Consider the following 14,895-nt stretch of genomic DNA (forward strand, 5'->3'; position numbering starts at 1 on the left):
TTCCCTCTTCCCTCTCCCCTTTTTTTCTTTTCCAGTGAGGAAGGCAAATCTTGTGTCTGTCCCGGGGTTGAGAAGGATTCAAATATGTACTGCTGCTCCTTCAAAAACATTAGATCCTGCACTCGGAGTCTTCTCAAACAATGATTCTTGCGATCACATGGATCAGAACAGTCTGAATATGATCAGAAGACTCACGAATGAAGGACTTTGTAAACAAATCCCCAGAAAAGCACTTTAATATACAAGGCGGCGGTTTCTGTGAAATCCAAATGGTACAGCACTTGATTTCAATATGCCCTTTTTTAGCTTTTTTAAATGCAAGATGCAAATGGCAGTTCTGTTACTGAAAATATATTGGCTGACAATAGGAGAGTTCTTTGCCTTTAAATTTCTTAAGAGAAAATTTTGAGGCCTTAAAAATGGTTATGACATTTTTTTGTCTTGGCAGGTTCTTTACTAAGATACAGTGGCTTGGATGAATGATTCTGGAGGTTTTTCGGAAGCAAAATATTTAAGTTGATACTGATCCTTCTCCGGCAGATTTATAACACTTACAGCAAATACATTCTTAGGCATTCAAATGCAAAATCCTACCAGGGACTCCTGCCTGAACATCTGGAAGGCAGATGCCAGGGAAAGAAAGAAAACCTTTATTTACTTACTTCAGAATGGTGAAAAAATTTAGGGATCATCTGGACAAAAGTGACTAGAGTCCAAGAGAAAGGGGTAAAATATTCTCATTTGTCCCATAAACAGGATTGTAAGTGTTCTTAACCTTATCTCACAGAGTGCTTTTTGAAATTGCACTAAACGTATGTTTTCAGTCTTCAAACACAACAAAGCTCTTCATACTTCAGAATACCTAGGTGAAAGGTCCCTTATTCTCTTCTAAAATATTTCCCACTTTACTCTCCAAGTATTCCCCTTTTCTCCATTAGCCTGGGAAGCCGCTGCCACTGCCAAATTCGTACAAGGAGCACCTAGCATTAAGTTCCTCTGCCAGTAGGGACTTCCCATTGCCTGCCTGTAATTACATTACAAAGCTGCTCTGTGTGACAGATTATTCTTAATAAGCCAGAAGATGAATCTCCCAGATTCCTTCTGCTTGACCTTTTTTTTTTTTTTTCACTGAATTTTCTTGATTTTATTGCCACTACTTGTTTCATTATTATTCTAATGTTTGAAAACTTACTTGCAGTAGGTGGGATCGTGTAACTCATAGTGCTCACCTGAACTATTCATTTGAATGCCAACATACAGAAAATACAGAGGTTTACTTGTTTTTTACAGACCTCAGTAGTTCTACGTTTAAATAGGAATATACGTGTAAGTTGGGCACATTTTCTGGAAGTAGGTTCTCATGAAACGCGTAACTGAATTTATAGCCAAGAGAAACATTAGTGCTCAAGAAGTGCATGCAGCAGTAGTTTGGGGTGTATCTAACCGTGAATTGGAGGCCTAATGCAACATTTATGCGCACATTTCTACAAATAGGAAAGTAGCTTTTCTTGCAGTTTTTTTAAACGTGATAATTTTCTATCCTGCACTGATATTTTCCCTTCATTTTAAAGATGCACTGTGTCAGTATGGAATAGAATTCAATTATCTGTGGTATTATCTGAATGTTCTGAATACCTGTTATCTAAATAAGACGTATACTTTCTTCATTGCTTTTGAAATATATTATTTTGATAACTAACCAAATTAAAAAGAAATTGCTTTGGTTTTTTTTTTTTTAATGTAGAGCTACAAAATAGAAAACAGATGATGACGTAAATATGTACATTTTTCAGGAACTTTTCTATTCTCTCACCTTCTGCATAACCTGTGTTACTGTGTTGCACCATCTAGTGGTAAAAATGAACAGATAAAAATAAAATTCAAGCTGGTAAATCTTTTAAGACACAATAGATTGTGTTGTGACCTTTTTGAACAGGAACTATTTAACAAACATTCCTGACATTTAGAATTGAGTGGGAATTCTACAGTAGTCCCATTAAAAGACTATGAAAATGAAGAATGACTGGAAAGTGAACTGCACCGAGATTTACTGTAGTTTTATTGCCAGCCCAAACTTCAACATTTTCTGTCTTCTCCTTAACGTGCTTCTTACTCTTTGTGGCATAATGTATTAATATTCCTGCTACATTGGTCCTGCTTCTCTCAGACTGTGGTGGTCCTCTGACACAGTGCTGGTAGAATTAATTTCACATTTACAAACTCTGAAAACGGGTAGTGAGATCACAGGATTGCCAGGCAATCCAGGCATGACACCGAGCAAGCTAGGCTGACACCTTCCTTTTGCTTAATTCTTCAGGGAGGAGGACTTGAACATAGTAATTCCTGCACAGAGGTGATGTGTGGTATCGGTGAGTTCTTTACTGTAGGCTTAAAAAAATGGAGAAGCTTGCAGCTGAAGGATTGAAGTGGGAAGTGTGACATATTTTTAACACTCATGGTAATTCAGGATTGGCCTAGTTTATCAGGGGAAGTGGCAAATACTCCATCATATGGAGTCTTTATACCGGGATTGCCTGTCTCTCTTAAAAAATGTGTTCTAACTCATCTGTGGATTTATTGAGTTAAATACAGGAATCTCTAGATAGAATTCTCTGGCCTGTGTTATCGGGGAGGTCACATAACCGATCTTAATGTTCTCTTTTGGCCTTAAAAATCTATGAATCAGTAAAAATATGAATGCTCAGAAGTGCTACAGATTTTTCATCTTAACACTTTGCATTTTGCTTGGTACTGGAACAGCTCACATTTTTAGGTCGCATGTTGCAAAAGAAGCTATTCACAATTTATGTTTAATTTTCTGTGTTATAAAGATGTGATCATTACTATAGATCAAAACGCATGCAGTATGCTAGCAGTTGAAGGAGGAAGAAGAAGAAGAAAAAAGCCCTGACTTACAGAGTGTAGAAAAATAAACTTTTTTTTGAAGGTTTGAGAAGGTGATCACATCTCTGTTTTTCAGGCTTTTAAATCCTCTTTTTGGTACTCCCTTCCTATTGGGCTACACAGCCAAATTAGACTCCTGTAATGAAAACCAGTAGAATATGTAAAGATCATTAATGTTTTAACAGCTACTGCTCATGATCCTATTGTAAATTGTTTTACATCTTACTGCAGTGACAATATCTTTGCTTTGTTTTTTTGTCATTATAAATTCTTCCATGCTGATTTATCTTGATGTACTTGAAGGACAAAAACTAAGCTTCTCAGTAGAAAGATAAGAATTAGGTCTGTTTCTTTTTTTTTCTTTTTTGTATGTGTGTGTGTGTTTGTCTCCCCCCCCCCCCCTCTTTTTTTTGAAAGTACTGTTGAACATGTATAACCTAGCTTTACAGCAGCAGGAATTTTGAATGCTCATCAGCTTATCGTTCTGCAAATCAAGCCTGTATCAGAATCTTAATTTTGGCTCAGTGGGCATTGTTCTTAATAATGTGATTCTGCAGAATTCACTAGCACCAAACAGTTAAACGGAAGAATATAGCCAGTCAAGCTGAGCTTTCCTAATTCAACTGGAAGGAAACAGTGATGTGTGAGCCCTGTGCTTATACAGGCTACTCTATATCCCAGGGTGCTTAATAGCGCCAGTGAAGCTAGGGAAAAGCTCACATTGGATTTACCAAGGGGAAGATGTCACCCCGGCTTCTGTTTTGATTTGCAATGGTGAATTGGGCGTTACACATCTTCTCTTACAAGAGAGCTCTGATAGTGCTGAATCCACTTACTTTCTGGTAATAGACCACAGGGCCATGTGGTCAGTTCTGTGTACTTGCAGCTGAAGGTCTTGCTCTGAAAACTGGATACCATACACTGTTCTCTAGCGTTTATGAGTAAACAGAAAATAACTGCACTTATCATTTGTAATGATCTTTTACCGTGTTTTGAGGTGAATATTCTCGAGTATATTCTAGTTACTCTTAAGTATATAAATCAAGTATAGAAAGCTTTGCAGTTCAGTTTTCCATTTGCAGCACACTGAATTAAAGTTTACCCAGATTATGAAAATTATGTTTATAGGTGGTTGAACTGAAGCCAGGTGGAAAAGATATTCCTGTCACCAGTGCTAACCGAATAGCATACATCCATCTGGTGGCAGACTACAGATTAAACAAACAAATTCGACAGCATTGCCTTGCTTTCCGTCAGGGGCTGGCCAATGTTGTGAATCTTGAATGGCTCCGAATGTTTGATCAACAGGAAATACAGGTATTTTTGCTTAAAACTCCTAAACCGTTTACTTCAAACTGCAAATAAGTGTTTAATTTCTGCCTTTAATGTAAATGTCCTATTTCCTTTACTCTTAGGTTTTGATATCTGGTGCCCAGGTTCCTATTAGTTTGGATGACCTTAAATCTTTCACAAACTATTCAGGTGAGTATATTTACCTTAAATAAAAAATCTATTATGACTGATTCAGGAATAAATAAATAAATAAATAAATAGTTGCTTTTCAACTTAGCTTACTTTTTAAAATAAGTTGTAGGATCATTCTTCTTGTTGCTAGCCTTGCTGGCTAAACTCTAGATAGATACCTAAACTTCAGAAGGCTGGGAAAAATTAAAACCAGGTTTTATAAATGTGCAGACATATAGGTATGCAGTGTATTGTGTTCAGGCACTGAAATACAAGTTTGTAGACAGATAATTAGAGAACACGTAATTCCTTTCCTGACTGGAAGTTAGTCAGTGGTTGTGTCTAGCTGCCCTGAAATTAAGTTTGCAGATGATTTGGGGATGGTTGTTCCTACCAACACGATCAGATACTTACCGTTTCTCAGAAAGCCTGAGGGGACTGTTCATATTTTTTCCCTGTTAGAAATGCTGGGCATCTTAATTCCTTTTTCCTTGCGTTCATCATGAACGTAACTAAAGAGTATTGTAAGTTCGCATCCTAGCTTACCTCAAAGTAAGTTGGCTTATGAAATAACCTCCTGAGTCTTGCGAATTCTTGCAGTGAACAACAATAATCCAAAGTTTCTAGATAAAAACTAAACTAAATAAAACTAATTTAAAATAAACGATTAGGGTTCAGTGGAGAAAACTGCAGTTAAGAAGTTGAGGGAGATGGTATGCCTACGATAAGGAATGAATGAGAAACTTTGAAAATGTCACGCTCAAAGAGATCTGTAGATAATGGAAGTCAGCAATGTAAGCCTGCTGCTTTTACTATTTTCCTCACACTTTTAAAAATTGATGCTAGGTTTTCCAAGGAGTTTCTTTCTTACATAAAACTGTTCTGTCTTTAAATCATTTAAATCTCATCGTAGGTGGCTATGCAGCAGACCATCCTGTAATAAAAATATTTTGGAGGGTTGTGGAAAGCTTCACTGATGAAGAGAAACGCAAACTGCTCAAGTTTGTAACGAGCTGCTCTCGACCACCTCTTCTGGGGTTTAAGGTATATGTCTTCCTGAATTGTGTTTCGTTGATTTCTCTAAATATTACTATGACGAATGTGATATGAGCTTTATTTGTCTGTAGAAATTTAAAATATGAGAAGAATATCCCTTCATGACTACAAATAACAGCTTCAATGTTTGCACTTGGCTATAATGAGTATAGTTTAAAGTGTTAAAATGTTTCATGAAATATGAAATAGTCCTAAAAAAGCATTCATTAGAGCATTGGTTAAAATGCTTGCGCTTTGTCATGAAGGATCCTCGCCGCCATGCTTTGACTGTGTTTCATATTAATGAACAGAAGCACTATTGCTAGCACCTTCAAGGAACAGATTGAGTTAAGAGTAATGTCTTCAGAATTGGGCAAAGGAGGATTTAGGATATCAGCAGCTATTAAGTATAAGCATTTGAAGCTGGAGATGTATTTCTTATATTTCCTTTGGGTTAGCATTTGTCTGTTTGTAAGGTTATGGTTTATTATTCTTGATATCTAAGTTTTTTGTTACTATCTTTAGATTGATGTTTACAGTGAACCCTAAGCGTGAAGAAAATTTTGGTCTACTGTTTATAAAACCAAAAAGAGGCCAAGGCAAGTTGAAGACATTTTGAAATTAAATTCTGAGAATACTTTAACCGGAAGTTTGAGTTGGGCTGCAAAATTCTGGCTAAGATCTGGCCTTGGACATCATTTCCTCAAGAAATGTGGGAATGTTCAATGCTTTTCTGTAATTCGCTGGAAAGTATAAATCACTGAATAGCAACACCATCAGTTTTAGTGTGGTGCTCAACAGCATATTTACTGTTGTAGTATTTAATAAATTAATACAAAGGTGAGCTTATCTGGATGATGAATACAGACATTGTTTCACGCCAGTTGCTTACAAGTAAGAATATGGTGAGTTGCTTTGTTTAGCTTCCTTAGCTGTGTTGCTCAACAAAGCTAAAGGACTTTTCACGTTGCAGGATAGTATGATATCATATTTAATTAGCAGTGGATGGTAACTAACTTTCTACATTTATTAGGCAAGACAGGTGGAGGAACCCATAACAAATGAATGCAAATTTTGTGCGAGTGCTGATTTTATTAGTATTAGTATTATTTTACAAAACAGCTATACTTACTGTATTATATAGTGGTGTGAATGAGCATTTTCTTATCATATAAATATTTCAGGGACAAATACTAAGATTTTATATAGGAACAGGAATTTCAGATGTGTGTAACAGCCTGGAGGTGGAGACAATATATCTGGAATTTTACGCAATTTTTTTCTTGCATGATAGACTGAAAGTTCATTCTGGAATAGTTAGCATTTAAAGGTACAAGTTTGCACTTGACAGGCAAATACTAGAAGAATTTCTGTCTCTCAGCTCTAGGAATTGGGCACTTTTCCTGTGCCGGGGTAGCATGATAAAGATGTCAAATGTGAAGAACAAAGCCGAAAAATGCACCTTCCTCTCCCCCCACCTCTAGATAGTTGTAGCATTTACCTGTTTTACTCCTACTGAATTCCCCCCAGCTCTAGACAGTTGTAGTATTTATCTGTTTTTCTCTTGCTGAATTAAACAAACTTAACACTAGAATTTCCAAACTTGTAATGATTTACTTTTTTCTTAAATACAAATTTCTGCTAGAAAACAGAAAAGAAAACATTCCAGTATTGAAATCAGAGTTATCCATTACAGACTTCAGGCACTTGAATCATTTATGATATATAAAAAAGCATTGGTAAGTTGTCATAGAGGATGTGGATTTTTTTTTAAGGCTGTACAGCAATTTCCAAGTGGAGGAGTTGTTTTCCGTGCCATGTTCTGCAGTGAAGAATGGTCCTTACAGCTTTAAATCTTGCTGTATGCCCCTTTGCCCCTAACCTCCATCTGTGCCCTTGTGCTGCAACCCAACATTGTCCTTCTTCCTCAGTCTTTTTATTTTCCTGTTTGTTTATAAGCTGATAGGGGTATGCAGCGCTGTCACTGTAGTGCGTGAACGTTTCAACTTGATTTGGGGCATAAGCATTCTGTAACCCCTCATGCAGTCTTACCCTCCTTACAATCCCTTCAGCTGTAGTCGCCAGTTCTGTGCCATGATGTTAAAAGTATGGATTGGCAACATACCCTCCAACTTGAATGTCTATAATGTGTAGCTGAGCTGGACTCCTGCAGGCACCTAGAGGAGGAATGGCCACCTCCAGTCAGTAATTTAATTTGTCTAACTGTTCTGCATGTCTGCCTCAGGGTGAAATGAATCCCTTTAACAATAAGGTGAGCTTGGGGTGACTAAGTTTGGACATGGAGACAATGGAAATGGCTATTTCATGATATGAATCCTGTCTAAGGTATTCATTGATTGCGCGTTTAAAAGCCTGCAAGTATTACTGTTAAACTCTGCAGTCCTATGTGAATATCACTGTACGGTCTCCTTACTGTAGCAGCAAACAGGACTGGACAGCCCAGGGGGAAGAATGATTAGAAAACTGTGGGATGAGGTCAAGATGGATAGAACAGGGCGTAGTTAAAATCAGTCATGTTATGGAGAACTGGGAAACGATTGTGTGGAAACAAAGTAAAGAAGAGTCTAAATTTGTTAACTGCCTTTTTAATTACAAGGCAAGACCAGGAGATGCAGATGTATACTACCTAGTTCTGAGGCAGCCACGTGATGATGGAAGAGATGTCAGAAATGACACCAAAGCCTAAAAACATTAAGGCCAACAGTGAGACATTAGAAACAGGGTGTAGTGAGGCTAAACGTGTAAAGCAGAGGAGTGTGTGTAGTTAGGAAGTGGGCCACAGCCTGGCTTTAGCATACTTGGATTAGGCAAAATGGAAGTAAAATAGTCTTAGCATTTTCAGCATGGTAGCGAAAAGTTAAAAGAACAATTCACTGTAGAACGGACTTAAGTTAAACCACACGCAGCAGTCTTGGCAACAGAAAGCAGAGTGGAAAGACGTTACCGCTGTTTTACTGGACAGCACTGAGCAGAAGTTGGGTGCACGGTACAGGCAGTCACGCAGCCTGTTAATGTGGATTTATTGACAGACCAAGGGACTGAGGACTGTTCATCAGACTGACAGTTTCAGGGGCTCCATAGAAGCAGTAAGCTGCAAATGTTTGCCAGAAAAGGAAATGGGTAATTGGTATTGTCCTCAGCAATAATGTATCGGTAGCCTGTGGCAATGTGTTGTTTAGAGTTTTGAAGGTGAAGTCACGGCTATTATGGTATCTGGCTATTACCAGCCAGATAACTGTCTGAATTTATGTTGAGGGTAGACTTTAACACAAAATACCTTTTAAAATTGTGTGCAGTTTCACTTTGGCTGCTACACTTTTATGCGAGAAACAAAATTTCTGGTTCTTATACTAAAATCTTCTGCATACTCAACTGTGGAACGGTCACATTTTGTTAAAGTTAGTGCATGTTAATTTGAGATAAGAAAATGTCTTGACATTCATGGCTTACAGATAGCACAGTCTAGCTTTGCCTCATTTAAAAATTCAGAACTCTCACTGCCAGATTCAGACTCAGAATAACATTTGCTAAAGCTAATTAAAGTTTAATATATTTAATAAATGTGATTGTTACGGACAAAAAAAATCATTAAAGTGTGGTTGAAAATTGTTAAGTTCCAATCAGGTCACATAGTAAATTGATGATACTTTTCAATTCCAAACTATTGCAGTTTCCCACTGTACAGTATTTAATTATGCAACAAATGGTGCCCTTGGCATGACATTTCAATTTAGAACTTCATTTTTCCATTTTTAAAGCTAAAGTAGGGGAATTCAATTAGCATTTTGAAAGGAACACTAAAAATGCAGCATTTTAGCCATGAAATACATTTTAAGGCCTCCATTTGAACAATAATTTAGCTTAAAATCTCATTGACCTTCTGCCTTTCGAGCTAAGATTTTTTTTTCAGTTTCTAAAATCAGAACTGTTTTAGCTCAGCAAGCATTTGATGAAATGAATGCTTTCTTGCCAGCAAAAGCAGTGCCTCAGAGGTTTAAAAAAAATGCTTTTTGCACAATCATCTTTCTCAGAAGAAGAAATTAGATTTACTAAAACAATTAAAATACTCCATATCAAATGTCTGTTCATCTGATCCATGCTTATCACATCAGAAGAATAAGCAGGGTTTGACAAATTTATATCATTACAGCCTCATTATGCACATCTGTATCCTCCCAGTAACTGTTAAATGATTTTATGATCTTTTAGCACCTGAAGAAATGCACACTGTAATTGCTTTTAAAAAAGTTAGCTCTTTATTTAGAGGATATGAAGTATCTCTTGATTCAGAGTTCTTTAACCACAGTAGCGTGTGTATACTTGCTTAGTCTTACGCATGAACAGATCCACTGAATTCATTAGTACTGTTTGTCTTCAAATTCATAAATTTTATGCATGCTGAAAGATTAGTTTATACTGAAATCTCTTTAGGGAAAGAAATGCCTTTAGCCTGAGCCTTGGATAATATCAAACGCATTGAATTTAACAACAAAAATTATGATGATTATATAATGTGGTGTGTAGAAGGAAAATGGAGGTTTGATAAATACTCACCCAAACTTGAAGAATGTAATTTATATATCTACAGTATGCTAACAAACTTAAGCTCAAGAAGGAAAACACTGACAGGATATGTTTCATCATGGTTTGTTTGGGATTTTTTTTGGATGTCAGAGAAAGCGACCTGGTAATGTGCATTTATCAAATTTCTACTTACGGCCTGCCTGCTCATTAACCCTCTCCCCCTCTTCAGAGCATCAGTTTAACAGGACAAGTGAATGCTCATATAGAATTTGTGTGCAGGAGCAGGATCCTTTTACAGCCTAACACAAAAATGTTCAAACTGGCACAGCATGTTGCTTTATTAGCAAGAGCAAAATTTTTTTTTGTTGGTATTTTTATGTCCACCAAAACAATGCCAAAATGGGAAGAAAAAACAGGAAGTGTAATTCTCGGATGAAACCATGTCATTATACCATACAAAGTGAACTTCAAACATGGCAGAGCATCCTTTCCCATTTATCTCCATTACTTCAGTGGTCGGTAGTTCCCCTGTTAAGCATGCATTTTTCACTGTCAGAAAACTTCAGTGTAACAGGAATCTGTCATGTTCTCGTTCCTACAAAATAAGCAGCGTCCGTGTGCATTTGGGAGGCTTTGTAAGAAAAGTCTGAAGTGGTCATGAATCGTTTGTTTCTCCCAAATACAACACAGATCTTTTTGCATGCTGTTGTACTACTTTTCTCCATATCACGCTTCACTGCTTTTTTAGCACCATGTGTTTGTAGAATAGAGTGTAAGAACAATAACATTTTCTCCCTCAGAACCAGATACGACAGCTTTGTGTTTTGCAATATAATGGATTTTGATGGGCGGGGGAGGTGCTACACAGTTTAAGTGCTCTTTGGGGAAACTAGGAATGAAAATGCCTTTTGAATATGTCATTGTGACTGATTTTAATCTAATTATTTATTTCCTAGAAATAAATAGCTGTTACGGGTTAGATTTTTGGCCTGTATATACTTTTGATATTTTTTCTGTTGCCTTTTTTTTTTTTTTTTTTTTTTAGGAGTTGTATCCTGCATTTTGCATTCACAATGGAGGATCTGATTTAGACAGGCTACCCACTGCCAGTACCTGCATGAACTTGCTGAAGCTTCCTGAGTTTTATGATGAAAATCTTATGCGAAGCAAGCTTCTTTATGCCATTGAATGTGCTGCTGGATTTGAACTAAGCTGAGTTGAACTGATGCTTAATGCAGATGACCTGCAAAGGAACTAACCAGTGCCTACTCCATAAGCAGCACCCATACATACCCAAGCAGTTTTAAGGGAATTCTGTCTAGATTTCTGCAGCTCTTGTGTCTTATCAAATGCCCTCAAATAGGTTTCATTTTTAAACACAATTTGTTAGTTAGCTTTCATTAATTAATATTACATTGACACTGCTTTATGATTCAAACTAATGAATGCTGTGTGCAGTGTGGCTGTTTTCTGTGTTTATGCGAAGAAAGAGCACATTTAAAGAACAGTGACACATCTCAGTAAAATTAACCAAAGACAAAGCTTTGGCTTTGTGCTGTTCAAATATAAATAACTTCACAAACTGGCAATAGAGTTGTGTACCATGCAGCACACTGGGATGAGACAGGGCTAACATCCTGTAATTAATCTTTTAGATGGAAGTGAAGCAGATGTTTGCAGATGTCCCAGAACTGAGAGGTTGAAAATGATCGTTACCGATAACCCAACGTCTTTACTTATGTGGTAGAATTGTTTACAAACCGTAGTTGTTGCAATTAAGACGGAACTGATTTTGTTTTATACTACCTTCCCTCAAGATGGTAGGCACTGAGATAAAAGCATTTATAAACAATATTTTATTTGTGCTTTCTGAAATACCTTTGAGAAATCGGATTCGCGTGCTTATTTTGAGTTCAACTTTTGGCTGCATCATTATCACTTGAACACTGTCGTAAATGGACGTGACTATCCATGTTTTCTCTGTTCTGTTTCTGTCTTCTGTGCCTGTACAGGTTGTTTTTTTTTTTTTTTTAATGTATCAGACTCCTATTGCATACCCAGTACATACAGAAGTCATGACTTTGGAAAAATATACATGTAACAACTATTAAAATTATTTGAACCAAAGTTATCAGGCTTTATCTTTTATATTTGAAGCCTGTGGTGTTCACATTCCTTTTCCCTACCATTTTTTTCCATCTTAAATACCATATCTCTGCTGTAGACACTAGTCAAATTCATTATTTTTTGTGATTGAACAGCTTTTGTATCCCTCTGCCTGCAGTATTTCTGCTAAGAAAAGTAGGTGGGGATATGCTGCTTAATATAATTTGATTGCTGGGAAATACTTGGTTTCATATGGAGGGAACCGATTCTCTAGCAACAGGTGCATAATTGGGTATTCACATGTAACTGCAGTCAATTTAAAAAAGGAATTGTAGTTCAAACTGTTAGAGTCAAAAACAAGTGCATCCCTCTGAATTTTAGTTTTATATTTTAAATCATCAGAATTTATAATCAGATTTGTATTCATCTCTTATGCAAAAAACTATTTTGCTGTTACTGGAAACGGTTGGATTTCATATTTAATAAGCAGTAACCAGCAATATCCTTTTAAATGTGGGGCAACTGAGTGATTTTAAGGTGTTTACTAGTATCCATATAAAAATGTATAATTTCTTAATTCGGGTAATAAATGAAGTGTTAAAATACTATTTGTAGTCTTGATGTACAGAAATAAAATGACTGGTTTTCTTTTTGGTTTTGCATTAGGCTTTTTATTTATGTTAAATATTACATACCCAACTTATTCTTTACCCAAAATTGATTTCTTGTATATTTTTCTACATAAATTATAAAACTTATAAATAAGATGAAAAGAAATCAGTAATAGTGCAACTGCCTCCTCCTAATAGCAAAACCTGAACACTTCTTTCAGATAGCATTATTTATTTTATAAGCTAATGCTTTAAATATTTTGAAATTATTTTTCAATTCCCTTCTTTTGCTACATTGATAGCGTCATATTTGTATGTTGTAAAATGCAAATTAAAATTTTGTATTAAATATCTGTATTTTGAAGATTGTGTTGGAGTCATGCCACATCATCATGGCTGGTAATGTATAATTTATGCTTTTGTAAAAGGAGACAGTGCACACTATTCTTATCTGTTAGCATGACTACAAGTTCAACAGAGAGGATGGGCTGAAGGGAAGTAAGATTTTAAGATCGGTGTAGTGATGTAAATGGAAGAATCACGCAGTTGTAGAAAACTTCAGTAGAGGCTTTGAGCTCACTGAAAATACTCTTCAATTTTTTCAGTATCTAGGACTTACTGATCTCGTTTCATATATTCTGTACATTAAGTATGAAATTCTGATACATTGAATTCAGTGGGATTGTAGCCTGAATTTCGTTCTACACTTCAAGTCAGTTGGAAATCTGTGCTGCAACAGTTTACACCACTTTTAGTATCCAGACTGCAGTAAGAGGAGAATAGGCGTTTCCTTTGGCAACAGATATTTTTACTTCTGACGGTCAACTATTTTTGTATAGCCAGGATGAAGCATGAGTCCCTACTTTTCAAAAATCTATTGCTGGATATTTTAAAGTACCAGAGATGAAAGAATGAAAAATAATATAGGTATAACTAATCGTATCCTGAAGAGCTAAGTGGTGTAGCTCTTGCATAGCAAGCATTGTTTATATATGAAAACAGATTTTTTTTTTTTTTTTTTTTTGGTAACAAGCAAACTCCCAGTTAGGATGCTCTCAGAGTTTAGATAGACAGGAAGCATTCTGCATGTACGTAACCTGAAATAGTGTAGTTTCTGATGGTCAGAATTATGGCAGTACTAATTACGGTTTTACAGTTATTTTCTGTGCAGGACAACCCTTCCTTAATTTCTGTACTTCAGTGTTTTGTCCTCCTATTTCAGTACTTGTCTTTTGAAAAATGATAGCATTTTCTGATTCTCATGCAAAGTAAGAGAACACTTTACATGTGCAAACCGTAAAAACATTTTTGTCAAGATATATCTTTATAATGGAGAATATGAATTCTTCAAGTCTCCACAGATAAAAGGCATAAAAGAGGAATAAAATTAGCACTTGGTGTGTTTAGCTTGGTGAGAATTTCTCTGAATGTAAGTTTAATCTTACTAAATGGATTTTAAAAAAGAACTGAAATGATCTTCCTTGTTAGTTAACTTCTCTTGCTTTCCATCATGGTCCCTGGTTCCAAAGTTGTATGAATCTTGCACAACTGATTCTTGATTTCCAGGGAGGATTTATGTCAACAACGCAGGAAGGATTTGGCCCCAGCTTCATAAGTTAACACAGAGCTGGAAGAAGTTTGATTTGAGCAACAAGGATATCTTTGGTTATTTTTGCATGGGGTGCTCCGTAATTCAAATAAAATGAGTTTGCTTATGCAATTAGCAGCAGTCTGGACTGTTTGTTTTGGCATCACTTAAGTAAATCTAGCAGAAACATCCTAATTTGATCTACAAAGGGGTTTGAAAGGTTTGAAACTCAAAATATTTTAACAAGGCCAGTGAACTAATGCTAAATTTCAATTTATTTAAACCAAAAAATCTTTGTAAAATGCCAATGAGTCAGCACTTACTCTTTCTGCCACTTAAAAATAATACAGCACAGAAACAAAAAAAGAGCTGTTTTTCTTGGAATGTTTTGTTGGAGCTGTATTTTTTTTTGTTTTGTATTTATAATTATATGCAAAAGCTTTGAAACGTATTTGCTCATATACATGAATCTGTGTTAATAAGGACTGGTGATGTAAATGCTTATTACTATTTTTTTTTCATGATGCTTTGCCTGTCAGTGAAAGAGAGAAGACATGAACATGGTCTGTAAAACTGATCAGGATACCTATATTTTTATTGACTTCTGCTTTTGTGAATAAAACAATTTGAGTTTTCTTGAAA

At 36.0% G+C, this 14,895-nt stretch overlaps 1 protein-coding gene across 1 annotated transcript in view; it reads left to right on the forward strand.

Moving 5' to 3' along the window:
- UBE3C (ubiquitin protein ligase E3C) overlaps positions 1-14,895 on the forward strand; it is an 83,789-nt gene extending 68,894 nt beyond the window's left edge. The window contains exons 20-23 of the mRNA XM_009683930.2: positions 4,033-4,221; positions 4,320-4,386; positions 5,282-5,412; positions 10,994-14,895. Of these exons, the coding sequence (XP_009682225.1) occupies positions 4,033-4,221; positions 4,320-4,386; positions 5,282-5,412; positions 10,994-11,164 (558 nt within the window). The 3' untranslated portion in view covers positions 11,165-14,895. The remainder of the gene's footprint in view (positions 1-4,032; positions 4,222-4,319; positions 4,387-5,281; positions 5,413-10,993) is intronic.

This window comes from Struthio camelus, chromosome 2 (genome assembly GCF_040807025.1).
Source record: "Struthio camelus isolate bStrCam1 chromosome 2, bStrCam1.hap1, whole genome shotgun sequence".
Taxonomy (NCBI): Eukaryota; Metazoa; Chordata; class Aves; order Struthioniformes; family Struthionidae; genus Struthio; species Struthio camelus.